At 38.0% G+C, this 16,877-nt stretch overlaps 3 protein-coding genes across 10 annotated transcripts; 2 read left to right on the top strand and 1 right to left on the bottom strand.

Moving 5' to 3' along the window:
- Nucleotides 1-1,471: 1,471 nt before the first annotated feature.
- Nucleotides 1,472-8,756, top strand: mfsd8 (major facilitator superfamily domain containing 8). Its single transcript, XM_079477206.1, has 12 exons — nucleotides 1,472-1,814; nucleotides 2,152-2,225; nucleotides 3,939-3,982; nucleotides 4,174-4,414; nucleotides 4,549-4,662; nucleotides 4,742-4,886; nucleotides 5,024-5,082; nucleotides 5,185-5,293; nucleotides 5,671-5,805; nucleotides 6,303-6,406; nucleotides 6,504-6,730; nucleotides 7,032-8,756. The coding sequence occupies exons 1-12, from the start codon at nucleotides 1,759-1,761 to the stop codon at nucleotides 7,236-7,238; spliced, it is 1,515 nt and encodes a 504-aa protein (XP_079333332.1). The 5' UTR covers nucleotides 1,472-1,758; the 3' UTR covers nucleotides 7,239-8,756.
- On the bottom strand, nucleotides 7,606-16,818 carry zcchc4 (zinc finger, CCHC domain containing 4). 5 transcript variants are annotated; one of them, XM_079477208.1, is made up of 13 exons: nucleotides 16,620-16,818; nucleotides 16,430-16,539; nucleotides 15,913-15,995; nucleotides 15,464-15,742; nucleotides 15,167-15,247; nucleotides 10,845-10,914; nucleotides 10,625-10,775; nucleotides 10,348-10,448; nucleotides 10,152-10,273; nucleotides 9,962-10,037; nucleotides 9,760-9,811; nucleotides 9,530-9,662; nucleotides 7,606-8,727 (listed from the first exon to the last, which is right to left on the bottom strand). In XM_079477208.1, the coding sequence occupies exons 1-13, from the start codon at nucleotides 16,702-16,704 to the stop codon at nucleotides 8,634-8,636; spliced, it is 1,437 nt and encodes a 478-aa protein (XP_079333334.1). In that variant the 5' UTR covers nucleotides 16,705-16,818; the 3' UTR covers nucleotides 7,606-8,633. The 5 variants fall into 5 exon arrangements, 3 of the variants coding, with proteins under 3 accessions (XP_079333334.1, XP_079333333.1, XP_079333335.1); XM_079477207.1 differs by having other exon boundaries at nucleotides 10,625-10,793; nucleotides 16,620-16,806; XR_013787801.1 differs by having other exon boundaries at nucleotides 7,814-8,727; nucleotides 9,774-9,811; nucleotides 10,625-10,793; nucleotides 16,620-16,772.
- On the top strand, nucleotides 11,094-15,231 carry LOC306906099 (putative E3 ubiquitin-protein ligase TRIML1). Of its 4 annotated transcripts, none has more exons than XM_079477213.1 (8): nucleotides 11,094-11,224; nucleotides 11,415-11,521; nucleotides 11,647-11,810; nucleotides 12,442-12,531; nucleotides 12,746-12,976; nucleotides 13,096-13,115; nucleotides 14,126-14,268; nucleotides 14,378-15,231. In XM_079477213.1, exons 3-8 carry the CDS (start codon nucleotides 11,658-11,660, stop codon nucleotides 14,974-14,976), a joined length of 1,236 nt encoding a protein of 411 aa, XP_079333339.1. In that variant the 5' UTR covers nucleotides 11,094-11,224; nucleotides 11,415-11,521; nucleotides 11,647-11,657; the 3' UTR covers nucleotides 14,977-15,231. The 4 variants fall into 4 exon arrangements, with proteins under 4 accessions (XP_079333339.1, XP_079333338.1, XP_079333336.1 ...); XM_079477212.1 differs by having other exon boundaries at nucleotides 11,636-11,810; XM_079477210.1 differs by lacking the exon at nucleotides 11,415-11,521 and having other exon boundaries at nucleotides 11,103-11,224; nucleotides 11,636-11,810.
- Nucleotides 16,819-16,877: the final 59 nt, after the last annotated feature.

Below are 16,877 nucleotides of genomic sequence, written 5' to 3'. Positions count from 1 at the left end.
ACATCAATTGAAAGCTTACTTATTCAGCTGGTTTTGTGGTCAAGGTTCACATATTCTTTTTATAACTAATGAACAATTCTTCTAAACCTTTCCTAATCTATTTTAGATTGAAAGCTGTATCTGCTACAGTTAATGCAAAATGAGTGATGAACACACAAATAACTGCGTTTCTATCAACATTAAACAAGTAATGCTGCAAGTAACACATATTTACAGTTTCAACTTGTCCATATAATATATTTTTCATCTTTAATATTTACTGTTTATCTTTAAACAGTGACTTCATCAGCCTTTGTCAGTTATTTTACACATGTAGGAGATGTGCCCATATACAGTATCAAATACAAGCCAGTCTAAGCCTATGATTCAACAATATGAAGAGACCCAGTAAACTGAATGAAATAATTAATTGCAAAATATTGTATAGTGTCATCTGGAAACGCATCTCTTCCGTCAACACCTGACCGGTCCGTTCTGACTTATCTCTTTTCTACTCTTTAAAAAAAACTGCCAACTTGGCTTTGTATACCGTGGTAGGCGTTTAGACCTGTTTTTTTATTGCACTTATGCTTTTTTGACGTTTGCTTCCATTTTTTCCTCATCTGTAAATCGCTTTGGATAAAAGCGTCTGCTAAATGATTAAATGTAAATGTAATAAAGTATTTGAGCTTTTCTAAATGTACATTCAAATCCTAAGTCACAGCTGAACAACTACAGAGAATTAAAGAAAAGAAAACTCAAAATAAAGGTTCCTCTTTACATTGTCTGATGCGCAAACTAATTTAAAATGAATCAGAATGATGTCCATCACCCTCTTAAATTGAACTTGCATGAAAAAAAACTTTGATCAATTACTATAGTAAACTGTGATAAAATCATTTAAGAATTTACTCCTTGTCTTCACTTATCTTTGTTTTAATCTGCTTATATACAGTGGTTGCACTGTACAGCTTTGTTTAATATGTTGCACTTCTACACTTAAATATATAAACAGTCATTTTTGTGTGTTTTATTTTTACTGGTCAAATTGCGGCGCTATGACCATTTTTACACTAGCCTACGGACCCACAACCCCACGAGCCGCCCCGCTCGAAACCATAATAAAATCCGATTTTTTCCACAATAATGTGGTGGGAAAGAAACAGCATTGATGTCAGTTGTGACATGTTTTTATATTCACTTTCTCTGTTTGTAGGCTGGGTGGTGCTGCAATACCAAATAACTTTTTGTTTCAAAATCATAGTCAAATGTCGCATTAGTAAATACCATCTGTAGTAACTGTCCTGGTAGATATCGTGCTTCATTTTACAAAGATGTATTTCATTTAGTCGAGGACTGTTGTACAAAAACAAATGTGAATCAGTAAATGTAATTGTATAAATGAATACGTTACGTTACACCACTTGAGTGGTTCGGAGAAATATAAATACGCGTGTCATGACTTTTATTTTGAAAGGCAAGCAAAACATTCATCGTTTGCTTAGTTTCTATCTGCTCACGTGGTTCGTGTTTGAGAATGTGGTTGATCAACAACGCAGTTGGACTTCAGACGGGGGTGAAACGAAGCCGAGTCTTTCTAAATACTACTCAGATTGTAAAACCTAAAATGGGAACATTTTACAAACGCCCGAATGGGCTTTTAGCATCTGTCACCTCCAGGGTTTTAAAAACATTAACTTGATTGCAAGGAGCAACGTATTTATGTAATAAGCGTGTAATCAATAACAGTTGAGACGTCGTGAATATTCACGAATAGTAATGTCGTTGCTGGCATCAGACGAAAATACCCCTCTCCTCAGAGGCGATGCTGAAGGGTAAGTATCGCAATTGCTTCTTCAACAAACTACTAATAACGTTAATCTGGTCCCGAACAAGTCTCTTTGGGTTGACGTTGTTTTGTTATTGTTGTTATTACATCATGTCTGAGCTATGTTAAAGTATGTAACTCTTGTAAAATGTTGACTGTGCAGTATGTGGTCGACATGTATTTTAGGTCAAGTGAACAGCAGTGAAGATCCTATACCAACTTTTGTACTTTAATACTTGTCATGAGCTGTTGTCTGTGGCTTTCGCGTGTGTAATGCATTATGATAAACCAAAGGCTAATACCTATGCTTCAGTGTCAGTTATTATTTTGCATTTCTTTTATAGGGTTGAGAATGCAGACAGAAGCCGGTGGAGGTCCATCAGGGTCATGTACTTTACCATGTTCCTTAGCAGTGTTGGTGAGAAGGGAACTCATATTTCTGCTTCAGCGTACACTAGTTTGCTGGCATGTCCAAATTGCTTCTGATATTGTTCATTGTGCAACTGAGCTGACATCTCAGTAGTAACAGTAAAAGATAACTGGGAGGATGTCACATGATGTCACTTTTGAAATTGATTACAGTGCATCCGGAAAGTTTTCACAGCGCTTCACTTTTTCCACATTTGGTCATGATACAGCCTTATTCAAAAATGGATTCAATTCATTATTTTCCTCAAAATTCTACAAACAATACCCCATAATGACAAAGTGAAAGAAGTTTGTTTGAAATCTTGGCAAAGGCTGTGAATACATTTTTCATAAATTTGCAATGACACTCGAAATTGAGCTCAGGTGCGTTCTGTTTCCACGGATCTTCCTTGAGTCCACCTGTAGTAAATTCAGTTGATCGGACATGATTTGGAAAGGCACACACATGTCTATATGAGGTCCAACAGTTAACAGTGCATGTCAGAGCACAAACCAAGCCATGAAGTCCGAGGAATTGTCTGTAGACCTCCGATACAGAATTGTATCGAGGCACAGATCTGGGTACAGGAAAATTTCTGCAGCATTGAAGGTCCCAATAAGCACAGTGGCCTCCATCATCCGTAAATGGAAGAAGTTTGGAACCATCAGAACTCTTCCTAGAGCTGGCCGCCCAGCCAAACTGAGCGATCGGGGGAGAAGGGCCTTAGGGGTGACCAAGAACCCAATGGTCACTCTGACAGAGCTCCATCATGTCTCTGTGGAGAGAGGAGAACCTTCCAGAAGAACAACCATCTCTGCAGCACTACACCAATCAGGCCTGTATGCCAGTGGCCAGACGGAAGCCACTTCTCATTAAAAGTCCCATGACAGCCCGCCTGAAGGACTCTCAGACCACGAGAAACAAAATTCTCTGGTCTGATGAAACAAAGATTGAACTCTTTGGCCTGAATGGCAAGCATCATGTCTGGAGGAAACCAGGCACCGCTCATTAACTGGCCACCATGCTGTGGGGATGTTTTTCAGAGCCAGGAACTGGGAGACTAGTCAGGATCAAGGGAAAGACGATTGCAGCAATGTACAGAGACATCATCGATGAAAACCTTCTCCAGGGCGCTCTGGACCTCAGACTGGGGCGAAGGTTCATCTTCCAACAGGACAATGATCCTAAGCACACAGCCAAGATAACAAAGGAGTGGCTACAGGACAACTCTGTAAATGTCCTTGAGTGGCCCAGCCAGAGCCCAGACTTGAACCGGATTGAGCATCTCTGGAGAGATCTGAAAACGGCTGTGTGCCGACGCTCCCCATCCAACCTGATGGAGCTCGAGAGATTTTGCAAAGACGAATGGGAGAAAATGCCATGAGCAAGTATTGAGCAAAGGCTGAGAATACTTATGTACATGTGCTTTTTTCAATTTTATTTTAAGAATTTATGATTTCAAGCAAACTTCTTTCATGTTGTCATTATGGGGTATTGTTTGTAGAATTCTGAGGAAAATAATGAATTGAATCCTTTTTGCAATAAGGCTGTAACATGACAAAATGTGGAAAAAGTGAAGCGCTGTGAATACTTTCTGGGTAAACTGTATATTGTTTCAAAATGCTATATTTGGCACACTACAAATATTCTTTTTTGCATGCATTAAATGTATGCATGCATTTTATAAAATGTAGTAGTGCTTGCATCGTCTTTTTTTTCTAGGTTTTACGATTGTCATCACGTCCATTTGGCCATACCTTAAGAAAGTAAGTATGCTTCTGCAATTCTAACAATAAAGCATGACTTCTGAAAATTAGGTCTGGTCAAAGTATGACTACCTGAGCTATGATTGGCAAAAAAATGGAAGTGAAAAAGGGAACTGGTTTACTGTGTAAGAAGCATTTAGTTTTCTAAAGAGTGACAAATAAGCATCTCACCCTTGTTGTTCTTTATTTAGATAGATGACAGCGCGGACGCCAGTTTTCTGGGATGGGTGGTTGCAGCATATAGTTTGGGTCAGATGGTGGCCTCGCCCCTCTTTGGATTATGGTCCAATCACAGGCCTCGGCGGGAGCCTCTTGTCTGCTCTATATTGATTAACGTTTCTGCTAACATCTACTATGCCTATGTCGACCTGCCTACCTCGCACAACAAAATTCATATGCTCTTGGCTCGCACGTTTGTGGGCTTCGGAGCAGGTACATTCATTAAAATAAATATCAGTTAGAAAAACGTTTTTTTGAAAAAATGTGATATACAAAAAAAGTAAACAAGCAGTTGCAGCTGAATTAATGGTGTTAGACAGGCAATGATTATCATTCCGGCTCTGTAGGTAATGTAGCAGTTGTGAGATCCTATGTGGCAGGTGCCACTTCCCTGAAGGAAAGAACCAGTGCAATGGCTAACATGAGTGCCTGCCAAGCTCTCGGCTTTATACTTGGCCCAGGTTTGTAACAAGATGACAAAAACATTCAAAATATTTGTTTCATAACCGTTTGAATTGAAAGATCTTTTGTTTTTTTTAGCTCTACAGGCTGCATTGTCTTTCATTGGAGAAACTGGCTTTAGTGTAAAGCTTATTCGGCTGCAAGTTAATATGTACACTGCTCCAGCGCTCTTGGCGGCCTGCGTTGGTTTTATCAACATTCTTCTGGTTATCTTAGTCTTGAGGTAATCGTATAAACAAAGGCAACCCAACAACAGTTGTGCATATAAATACATATACAAATACAAACCTGTGTATGGTTTTTCTCAGTTCTTCTGTATTTCAACTATTTAACTATTTAAACTGCTTTATTAATTTTTAGGGAGCACTTTATTGATGACAAAGGGAGGAACATCCGTTCAATCAACTACACTCCAGAAGGTATCCTTTTATTTCTTCACTACTTAAGTATTTCCTTTTTTATGTTCTGTATATTTATTATATGTAGTAAGATTCATCAAGACTTGTCTGTTTTCTCCTCAGATCAAGTATCTGTGGCTCCTGAGGTGGAAGGTGATATTGACCAGATCGCAGTGCTGACGTCCAACATCCTTTTCTTTGTTGTTCTCTTTATCTTTGCAGTATTTGAAACGTAGGTGATCTTCAATCTTTTCGTACAATAAACCTCTTATTTAAAGGAAATTCTCACTTTCAACATACATTTTCACGATAATTTTCTCACCACTTTTGTTATCCAAAATGTTAATGTATTTTTTCTTTAGTCGAAAAGAAACCGAGGTTTTTGATGAAAACATTCCAGGATTATTCTCCATATAGTGGACTACAATGGACTGCAAATGGTTTGGGATCAAAATGACCGTTTTAGTGCAGCTTCAAAGGGCTTTAAACGATACCAGAAGATTAATAAGTGTCTTATCTAGTAAATTATCATGAAAATGTATGTTGAAAGTAAACAATTACTTTAAAGATATTTAGCAATTCACCTCACACTGTCATTTTTATGTACAGTATATCCACCCCTCTATCAATGGACATGTTTGCATGGAAAAGAAAAGATGCAGTTTTGTATAATGGCATCATATTGGCTGCCATTGGATTCGAGTCCATCATCGTCTTTCTGGTGGTGAAGGTTGTTTCAGCACGGTAAATTCAAGTTTAAGATTTAACTTTTGGAAGCTTTCTCAAGGCTTACTCAGGTTTTGTCATTAGTGTAGTGTTTTGCATAAGAATACTGTACATTACTCAAGAAAAGACATAATCTCACAGTGGATTTAGCCTTAAAGGGATATTCACCCAAAAATATAAATTCTGTCATCATTTACTCATCCTCTTGTCATTTCAAATCTTCATGAAGAGATTGTGATGTATATTCGTAACCAAACAATGAGTACCACTCATTTGGTTCGGTTACCAACATTCTTCAAAATATATTATTTTGTGTTCTGCACTTCACTTCACTTCACTCTGTCTACTGGTTGTTCCAGCTTTTCCAACATTTTGACAGTCATCTTAGAAGTACTTGATCATTTTATTGTCATCATTTTGTTTTTCCTCTGGAATTGACACATACTATAAATATTGTCTGTTTTTGGTGTAGGCTGATTTGTAAGAACTGGTCTTTTCTTTGTTTTTGTTTTCAGGATAGGGGATCGACCTCTGCTTCTTGGAGGCTTGATTGTTATATTTGTAGGATTTTTTATTTTGTTGCCTTGGGGAAATCAATATCCTCAAATCCAGTGGACAGGTAACTTAACATGCGCTCCTTTTTCAGTATTAGCATACAGAAAATGTATGCTACATGAAATTACTGAGTTTTTTAACCTTATTTTCCCTATAAACAGACATTGATAATAACACTATGCCAGCATTAAGACTGGCACCTACCCCGGCATCTAATGCCTCGGTGGAGCCAACTGGATGTCCGTCTGATCAGACCTGGTGCTTGTTTACCCCTGTCATTTATCTGGCACAGTACATCATATCTGACATCCTCATCGGAGTGGGTTATCCGACATGCAACGTCATGTCCTACACTTTATACTCGAAGATACTGGGCCCCAAACCTCAGGTACAATACAAACATTTAGGGGCGTTTTCCCAGACAGGGATTATTTTAAACGGGACTTAGTTAAATTGGCATATTTAAGTTTTAAAAAACATACATTATAAAAACATTACTGGTGTGCATCTCGAGACAAAACAACGGCAATGATCTTTTTTAAGATATGTCAGATTAAGTTGTTTTCAATCAAGACACCTTTTAAGATTTACGTTTTAAACCCTGTCCGGGAAACCACCCCTTAGTCTTTTAGATGATAGTGGTTCATGATTAATTATATTTGATGCCATTTATTTTCTGTATTATGTAGGGAGTTTACATGGGTTGGCTCACAGCATCAGGAAGTGGTGCACGGACCCTTGGGCCTGTGTTTGTTTCTTATGTGTACACCATCCTGGGACCCCGATGGGCCTTCAGTTTAATTTGTGGAATAGTCCTAGCCGCTGTTATTCTCCTCAGTGCAATGTATAAACGACTCATTGCCTTCTCTGTGCGCCATGGGAGGATAGAGGACTAACTACTGACAGTCAACTTTAAGAAAAGCCACTATTGTATTTATATTTCTTTTATAGACATTTGTGTCAAATGCTTTGTAAGTATAAGGGTGATTCAGATGGGGTTTCTGTGTGAAAATACTGTGTATTTCAACTAAAGTTCACAGTGTTACCTTCACTTTAATTTAAACTACTAATAGAGCAGCATGGATGGAGCCGCTGCCCTGTGTTATAATGTTTGACAGTTTTACAACCTCCACGTAGTGTGGAAATAATTCAGGTTCATGTGCACAGCAGTTAGCTGTTTGGCAGCTCTGCTGGTTATTAAGCTCGTGATTTTAAAGTGAATGTAAGTTTTTCTTAACAATAATCTGTAAAGTTATCTTTTGACACATAATTATCTTTTAATAACTATTCATTTAAGTACATGCACTGTTGAAAGAAGTTCAAAACATGTTGTTTTTAATAACACTAGGCTTAAAATGTACATAACACATAAGCATTATATTACATTCTAATGAGAAGTCAAATCTCCTTAAGCTTGACTGTATGTCACTGGCGATTATTATTCTCAAAACATATACTCACAACTCAGTCCAACAGGTTTACAATAATGGTTTTATTTGGTGGTGGTTAAAGCAGAATATGGATGTTTAAAACTGACAGTAAATTGTCCCTGTTTTTGAGATATCTTTATTTTTCAAGTACTTTGTATACTTTAAAATATTATGTTTGTTTAATAATTTTATTTCATTAATTTGACATCAAGTTTAATAATTGAGATCAAAGAACAACTGCTCAACAATAACAGCTACTTAACCTAGTCCAGGTATGTCCGAAGTTGCAATCTACTTCTGTATTTTGACATTTTCGAGTGAAATTGAACATAGAAATAGAAAATAAAGGGTGTGGACTGTTTTCTTTCCTCTTCGAATTCAATGGATCTAGAAAAGTAGTTTTATTTCGAGAAATTTGTAGCAGACTGCCAGCTGGAGGAGTGGGTTTAACATTTTCTTTCCAAACCAATAATTTTGTGGATTGACTTACACAGACGAATTGTTTATTCGACTCAAATGTGCAGAACAAATTAATAGGATAAATATGGATTTCATTAGGACTTAAAGCCACACAAGTCACCATTACACTAAACACAGTTGATATTCCATTTGTATACTACTGTACTGAGAAGGTGCCTTTTGTAATAACCCTCAAGATTTCAATGTGTCAGGATTGTATGCTTTACCAAAAATAAATATAGTTCTAAATGGTAAATGGTTTATTTTGAAAATATTCAAAATAAAGACATGCATACAAAATAACCTTTCTGTATGCATAGCACCACCAGACATTTCACACTTGAGTCACTGTCTGATGCAATTTTTAGCAGCCCCAAAACCATTTCTATGATGAGTGAGAGTTCACATATCTCTTTTCTTCCACTTGTTTTTGGCAGTGGGTTTAACAAGAGCATGTTTTAACAAGCCTGCAGCTCCACGGCCTCTTACAAGCATTCTGTTGGCAGACAAGAATCAAGAAAATGGGTAATCCAATAAATACTGAGACTCTATAAATGTTATTGACAGTAATGCAATATACATATATATGTCTTCTGAAGCGTAATGTTTTTATTTTCCGATAGAATGAGCTATTTTTATCTACATACACCGTGGGTCCCCTTGCATGGAATTCGCCATGTTGTTTCTACAGTAGCCCTAAACAGACAAACTGCTCTACAGAGCACGTTTTGAAAATATGTTATCTCCTTCGACAAAGTAGCGAAAACGTGACATCTTGCCCCTCATTTACAGTGCAGATGTGTGTGGCGCGTTACAGCTCTGACGCGGCCCCACTCTAGTCAATGCTTTTGTTTATACTAAAGATACGCTGCAACACTAAAGATACGTATCTAGTGATGTATGATGATGTATGCCACACAAACATAACCATTTAGCCAACTTTCTTACGTTAAAACCTCAAAAATCATGAATTTTTTTTAATCTTCAACAGGCAAATCACATGGTCTAACGAATTCAGCCGCTTCACGTTTGAAACACGCCTGGTGTATATTGGCACCGCATTACGGACGGAACAAAACTTTGTCGGAGCCGTAATGTGCCGCAGATGCTCAGGTGTAAACAAGGGGTCAGCTAAAGCTGTGCTTTGGAAGGGAAGGTGCAGTGCTGGTTGTTAATCGAAACCTCACTGCTAGATGCCGCTAAATTTAATATACCTTTAACGTTTAGTTGATACTTATATTAGGCAAATTTTACGATTGTGTTTTTTTAAATCATAATCTTTATGTACTTTCATTTACCGTTTGTTGTGTTTCTTAGGACAGGCTCGGAGTTTGTGTTTCTGACTGCCGCAGTGGAAACAGCCGGTTTGGCTCTGTCCACATGGGTGATCAGGCAAAGCACAGTGACCACATGAGGAACAATGTCTCCATGCTGGAGAGCAGCGGCAGAAAACAGTTAAGAAAGTAGGAAATAAACATAGATGACATCAATTATGTATCATTAAGACATAATATTAACTCTTCCTTACTAGGCTTTACACACCGTCTGCATTCATCGCAGTGCCTCCATTCTCGCCCGTCCTGTCATATAAATCCACACTGAAAGTTTGTTCATGCCACATCATTTAAGAACTCTATTTTATCTTCCACTGAAAGTGTATTTGTGATGGGGACTTCTATTTCAGCCAGCACAACATAAAAAGGTGCCTACTCTTAGGCACCAGCATTTACCTTTGATGGACATGTATTACATCTTGGGCAGTGTTTGTTTTCCGCTGAAACATACCTCTCGCAAACACTGCAAAATCTGAGATGAAAGATTTAAAATATTACTCTTAACTTAAACCCACCCCATGGTACAAAGTAAATCTCATACATTTAAATGCACAGATGGCTGAGAACAGAATGGTGTTTCGTGTACCTGTAGCCTTCATCTGCTGGTAGAATAATATCTTTGGGACTCAGATTTGTGAAAAGTCGAACTGGTGACTGCTTACGGCCGGTCTTTCCGTGTTTATATAGAGGGTGGTTATCGTAATCGACCTGAGAATAAAGTACAACACCCTTTTAGACTTATTGTTGTAATAATTACACATTTTGGTATGATGTTCATTTACCTGGTAGTCCAACATGGAGAAGGAGGGAAAACACTCAAGGATACGAGACTCAAAGAAGTACGGGAATATCCAGATCATCGGCAACTCAGCTGCACCGCTGTCTAAATATACATCAACAGGTGAGAATGATCACATTCTCTTATTTGTGGTAAAACTACAGTAAGACAACTTCATTCTGTGAAAATGGCAGTGAATTCCTTGCAAGGGGACCAGAGAGTGGATAAACACACAATGACACCAAGTGACGTAGCCACACATACATTCCTACATACTGTACCTTTATTTTGACGTTTTTCCCAACTCACTGATATCTTCATGAAACTGTCAGCTAGTGGCTTCACCAGTCCTCCAAAAGGAGGGTCTGTTACCATGACTACTTTGGCTCCTCCCTCTTCACACAGAAAGTCCTCAAAATGCTTAACCACTTCCTGCACAACAGTGGCATACTTTGTTTACTCAGTGACCACATTTGACATTAAAGGAGGCCATTTCTTTACCTTCTCAAAGAAGTGATGATTGAACATGTTATAGTGACAGAACTCGTCTTGTCCATAAAACTGGCCGTATCTAAGAAGGGAGAAAACAAACCCAATAAGCAATGCACAATTAAACAAATATGTAAACATGCATTTCAGAAGAGCAACATAAAAAACACCAGCTCTCGTTTTCAAACCCTCAAGGTCAACAAGTCTAGAACAAACTTAATCCTGTCAATCAGTCACGAATGCTGCATGCACAAACCCACAAGCGTACACACACACGCAGCAGGCTTTGGCATGTTATAAGAGGCTGCACACCTTCTTCTAATACATTCCACAGGAAGCTGTAGAGGTAATTACAGGACAACCCAACACACTTTCTTTTATCAAACTCGAAGGTAAGTAACTGTATTATTTTTATTGCTAATTTGAGCAAAAACTGATCTGAAACAATCCAAAACGTACTTTACAAACTGCATATGCATTATCACAATTATTATGCATTGTCAATACAGATGTAGGTGAAAGCTGTTCATAAGTTAAATACAATAAAAATGCTGACTTTTTGCTTTTTCATTTCGGCATCAGCTGAGTTAGGTCTTGTCATGGCATTTTGGACTTTCACAATCTGAATCCATTTAGAAGGAACTAGTTTGCTAATCTGGATGTCTTGTGTTACTGTAGATACTGCAGTGGTATGTGACCAGATGAGTTATGAGAACTGAATTTTGAGAACTGAAACTATAATGCTGTTTATGCCATATTCTTCATTTAGATGCAAAAGCTGCAAATTAATTCAGCTCCAATAGTTTGTTTTCAGAAGTAAAAGAGATGGCTGAGGAAAACTTCAACCCCCTATCAGAAGAAGCCGGACTCTTCTGTTTGGCAACAGAGGCTCGTGCAGGGACACAAGTCACCCAGCCCTTCCCACGGTCTCCAAAACTGATCAGAAAACCATCAGACAACTTTCCAAAACCTTCCGAAGTAATGTACAAAATAGGTGTAAAAGGCCAATTGTTGTGGATATTGTCGCCTTGGAATTATAAGGGTCTACAGTATCTGCTCAGCTTCAAAGTCTTTGCATTACATTTGACTTTGTAGATAAAAACATGTTTCCTAAAAAGTCCCAAAATGGGCACAATGTAAAGAAAAAAGAAATCACATTATGTATAGAAGTTGACCAAATTGTCAGATACAACCTTATCATTACAAGGTGACTACATGACAATTACAAGATTATGGAAATAAAACAGTGACAAATGTATTTGAAGCAAAAAAAGTGTATACCCACTGAAAATAATGCATTATATAAACATTGTTTCCACTTGAAAAATGCACATCTTAAATGTGCAACCATGTTAAATTGCAGAACCTTCAAATGCATGCACTGTTTATATAATATTTATATTATATATATATAATATACTGTTTATTCTTTAGTTAGCTATTTTACTTCCATGCAAGATCAACAATGGCAGGAAGAGATAAAAATATGATAAACTGATCATTGAATGATGAACTTTTACTAACAGTTATCTATCACTTAAAAGAAGTACAGAGAAAAAATGAAATAAAGCACAAAAAAAGTAAACCTAAAATGTCCTTGTAAACATAGCTCCCGGTCTGGTTGGAGGAGTTGAAGAAGGAGAAAAAAAAAACTGAAGCTCATCTGGAATCTATTAAAAAGCGTCAAAGAAATTTAACTGTAAGTGTAATTCCAAAACTCGTTGTACACACACTCACAGTCTTACATCTACGGACAATTTCCGATTCAAGCATGTCCTTGGACATCATGGGGGAAATACAAATATTTTTTTTTTCATATTAACTTTAAAAACCACATCTAGACTGTAAATGCCTTAACTGTTAAATGCTTAATGCAATGCACACCTGATCTGACCCATTAACGTCTCCTGCAGACAAGTTCAGAAACAATGAAGCAGCAGATACAGGAGTGCTTTGAGGGGCTACATATGGCTTTGCAGGAGGATGAACAGACCGTTTTAGACATGATAGAGCAAGACCGCAGAGAGACGAGCAGTAAACTGAACAGAATACTTCAAGACTGGAATCACCACCTCGCTCTCCTGCAGAAACACATCACTGTTATGCAATCTGCCCAAGATGGCCCAGTCGAGTCCCTGAAGCAGGTACTCTAAAACCATCACGTATAAACTAATCAACTGTGCCTTTCATGTTTTTATTGACAAAATGACAGTTGTCACATAAGGATCACATATATTGTTTTTTGCATGTTCTCTACTTTCAGCTGTTTCCTGAGGATTTTAAGTAAGGCAATTTTATTTCCCCATATTATGAATGACTGTCTTAGTCCTTGACACTTGTGGAAGGCCCTTAACATGAAAGTTGACCCCAAAATGAAAATGCGGTCATCATTCACTCACTCTCTTGTTATTTGCAACCTGTATGAGTTTCTTCTGCAGAACACAAAATAAGATATTTTAAAGAATGTAACTGAACAACGGCGGTAACCATTCACTTCTATTGTACAGACACAAAACCAATGCAAGTCAATGGGTACCGCCGTTGTTTGGAACACTCTTTAAAATATCTTCGTTTGTGTTCTGCAGAAGAAACTCGTACAGGTTTGAAATGTAAAGAGTAAGAATTTTCTGTTTGGGGTGAATTATCCCTTTAATGAAATATATAATAATCTAAAAACAACTATGTGTCAAAACCATTTCTCTTTGTAATATACAGCACATATTTTATTTACTCTGTTTATTCTGTAATCATTTACTCATCTTCGAGTGTCTATAAATGTATTTTTTCTGAACAGATTTTGCCCCCCATTGACTAGTAGGAAAAAATACAATGGTTGGCAAAAGTGTCCCAGAACAGTTTGCTGTCCTACATTCTTCAAAGTATCTTCTTAATTTTCAACAGAACAAAAAAAAGGAAAAAATGTTTTTCCTACTATGGAAGTCAATGGAGGGCAATATCTCTTTGGTTATAAGCATTCTTCAAAATATTTTTCTCGGTTTTCATCAGAACAAATACGTTTATACAGATTTGGAACAATTCGAGGTCAAGTAAATGATGACAGAATTTTCATTCATGGGTGAAGTATCCCTTTAAGTCCTCATCGATTGAAATAGAATTGAGTTTAGAAATCAATTTTATTATAAAGTATTTTCTTAATTTTTAAACTATGAATTTAAAACCAAATAAAGTATTTTTTATTAAGTTGATCATATGATTTGAATAAAAAATATGAACTGTTTAAATGAAAGAAATATCCAGTAAAACATGTAATTCCAAATATAATTTTTGACTAGGATGACAAGCTGTCATAAGAAACTGGACCCGGCTAAAGAGGAGATAAAAATGAATGAGGAGAGTGTCCAGAAGCTCATGAAGGCTCTTAGAAACATCTCCAAAGATCTAAAAGCTCAGCTACAACGAAAGACCCTGCTTCTGGGTACAAGTTCATGCATAGAAATCTAAATATATACCTATAAACCGAGAGGGTTAGCTAGAAATGCATAAATAATTCATCACTGTCCTGTTCCTATATTGTACATCCACAGATTCTTCTAATGTGGCAATCGACAAACAGATCTGTCACAAACAGATCAAGGTGTCCTCACATGGGCGGGGCATATGCCTTTCCACAGAGGACCGCTCCGTTCCTGATGACCCTTTAAGGTTTGATCAGCTATACTGTGCCTTGAGCTGTTTTGCAATCAAAACTGGCCAGCACTATTGGGAGGTGGATGTGCACTGCTGTCCAGCATGGGCTGTGGGCGTGGCTTATGGAAGCATTCAAAGGAGAGGGCGGGACAAAGGTGCCATACTTGGAAGGAACAGGTGCTCGTGGTGTCTTGAGTTTCAGGATGGGAACCTCACGGCCTGGCACAACGATCGACACGTGGCCCTTCCGGTCACGGCAGCCCGGGCAGCACCGAAAAGGGTGGGAGTGTTTGTAAACTATAAGAAGGGCCGCATTGTGTTTTATGATGCTGAGACTATGAGAATGACGCAGGAGTTTTCAGCAGTGCAAACGGCTGTGTTTGACAGAGCCCAACATCAGTTTACTGAACCTCTATACCCAGCATTTCGCTTCTTCTCACCCAGAGACAGATACACAGGCCATAACCATATGGAGATTTGTGACCTCAGTCTTTAAATAAATATTCCTTGCTTATACTTGCTTATAACCAGATGTTACAAACATGATCTACTTTCTCAAGTAGTGATGTCTTAAAGGGACAGTCAACGCTTAATTAATGATAATAGCATCTTAATATGATTTAAGTCTGTCTTTGTGTTATGGCTTAATGTTTCTTGTATACAGTTTTTACTTGTATTAAGTTTACCTGTAATCAATATCCAGCAATAAACTCTGCATGGTATGTCTCTTGTCCTCCATATTCCCCAATTTAATACACTCGTGTAGTCTGTTAATTAAGCAAAAGACAGAATAAATCAGTTTAGTAAGTAACATTTAGTAAGGTAAATAAATTCCATTACACATTACATTAACTGGAACACTATGGACACACTTGAACATTTCAGTTTTATGTTCTGATATGTGCAGTTTAATAATGCACGTGGACTAATAATAACAATCAAAAGACATATAATCCATCTTTAACAGCAACATTTCAACCTACCGTGGTGTTCCCACACACAGAATTTTCTGGAAGCCTAATCCCGAAAGCATATCCAGTAAGAAATGACAGCTGCGGTCTGCAAACAGGTACTGTGCATTACTCTTCTTATTCTCCAGAGGACACAGTAGCAGACTGGGCCTTCTCAACCGCTGAACTGTGACATCCTCAGAAAGTCTCTTGTGTTTTTCATGAGTCTGCCATTCTTCAGGGAAGATCAACAGTTGACAGTCTACACAGAACCGTCGCTGCTCCAGTGGCAGAGCAACAAACTTTCTAAATCTGCAAAATGAACAAATGCACACAGGAAAGATTTAGAACGGTTCTTTTAATGCCACTTAAGGATAGATGGACCCAATTAGTTCTAGTTGAGATTACGGCACGATGCAGTTAACAATATAACATGACGAAATTATCTTTGTAGTGTGTATGGTGGCATGTTTTCTTTTTACCTTGAGCAGTACTCATGGTGAGAGAAAGGAGGCATCTTGCTGCGGTTCTGCTCTTCTCTAGCAAGCATCCTTTCCTCCGATATCTGAAGTGTGAAGCAAACCCATTGGTAGGTCATCCATAGGCAAAGTTCCCAAACTTTCTAAATTCTCCTTTCTCAAATGTATGTAGTTTCACACCTAACGGAGGTTGTGACAGTAACACCTAATAATAATCCCCACCCTCTGAATTGGCTCTTTCTCCCTACTCTCCACCTAAAGCCGGTGTGTGGTGAGCACACTGGCATGGTTGTACTGTAGCTGCTGCACACTGGTGGTGCTTGAGGAGAGACCCCCGCACATGATTGTAAAGGGCTTTTTGCTATATAAAGGCCTGATTCATTCATACAGTTACTGTGTTGAACAATGTGGTTCTACAGTGCTCTTGGGGAGGTAATCTACTTTTTAAAAGCAGCCCTGTTACATAAAATTATAAAATAAAAAATTAGGACCAGCTCGGTCATGTATAAATAAAACTAACCTTCTCGTCCTCCCACTGGAAAAAGTTGCAGTCTTTTCTGTCCCGACAGGCGGAGCACGCGTAAAATCTCCTGTCCTTATTTCCTTTTTTCTCAAATAACAGAGTTGGTCCTGCAAAAACAGCATGACAACCACTTATGTTATAATCATAATTTTAATTGTATTGCTCAAACGGCAGTGGTAAAAAATACCATGTACACAGCGTGGCGCTTTTTTGTCCTTCTCATTTTGAATAATCACTTGTATTCCACCGCTGTCCACAATATCATTGTCCATCTTTTCCAGAAATCTTGTGGGGAAATCAAAACACTATTCACGCGCCTCACAGGACGCACGACAAGCACATCCGTCGCACGCGTATGACGTAACAAGCGCTGCACGGGGATCTGCGCAGACCGAGCTGCTCGTGACATCAAAGTACCGCGAGCACGAGTTATTAAGGTAAATAG

This window comes from Barbatula barbatula (genome assembly GCF_947034865.1).
Source record: "Barbatula barbatula genome assembly, chromosome: 16".
In the NCBI taxonomy this organism is placed as follows: Eukaryota; Metazoa; Chordata; class Actinopteri; order Cypriniformes; family Nemacheilidae; genus Barbatula; species Barbatula barbatula.
This window is presented reverse-complemented; position numbering and strand designations above follow the sequence as displayed.

Coding starts and splice junctions, on each gene's coding strand:
- mfsd8 (XM_079477206.1), top strand. CDS start 1,759: ATGTCGTTGCTGGCATCAGACGAAAATACCCCTCTCCTCAGAGGCGAT. Junction 3,983..4,173: donor TTTGGCCATACCTTAAGAAA/GTAAGTATGCTT, acceptor TTCTTTATTTAG/ATAGATGACAGCGCGGACGC. Junction 5,294..5,670: donor ATCTTTGCAGTATTTGAAAC/GTAGGTGATCTT, acceptor TTTTATGTACAG/TATATCCACCCCTCTATCAA.
- LOC306906099 (XM_079477213.1), top strand. CDS start 11,658: ATGGCTGAGGAAAACTTCAACCCCCTATCAGAAGAAGCCGGACTCTTC. Junction 12,977..13,095: donor CAGTCGAGTCCCTGAAGCAG/GTACTCTAAAAC, acceptor CTCTACTTTCAG/CTGTTTCCTGAGGATTTTAA. Junction 14,269..14,377: donor ACGAAAGACCCTGCTTCTGG/GTACAAGTTCAT, acceptor GTACATCCACAG/ATTCTTCTAATGTGGCAATC.
- zcchc4 (XM_079477207.1), bottom strand. CDS start 16,704: ATGGACAATGATATTGTGGACAGCGGTGGAATACAAGTGATTATTCAA. Junction 10,794..10,844: donor ATCATCACTTCTTTGAGAAG/GTAAAGAAATGG, acceptor GAGTAAACAAAG/TATGCCACTGTTGTGCAGGA. Junction 10,274..10,347: donor TCTCCATGTTGGACTACCAG/GTAAATGAACAT, acceptor CTTTATTCTCAG/GTCGATTACGATAACCACCC.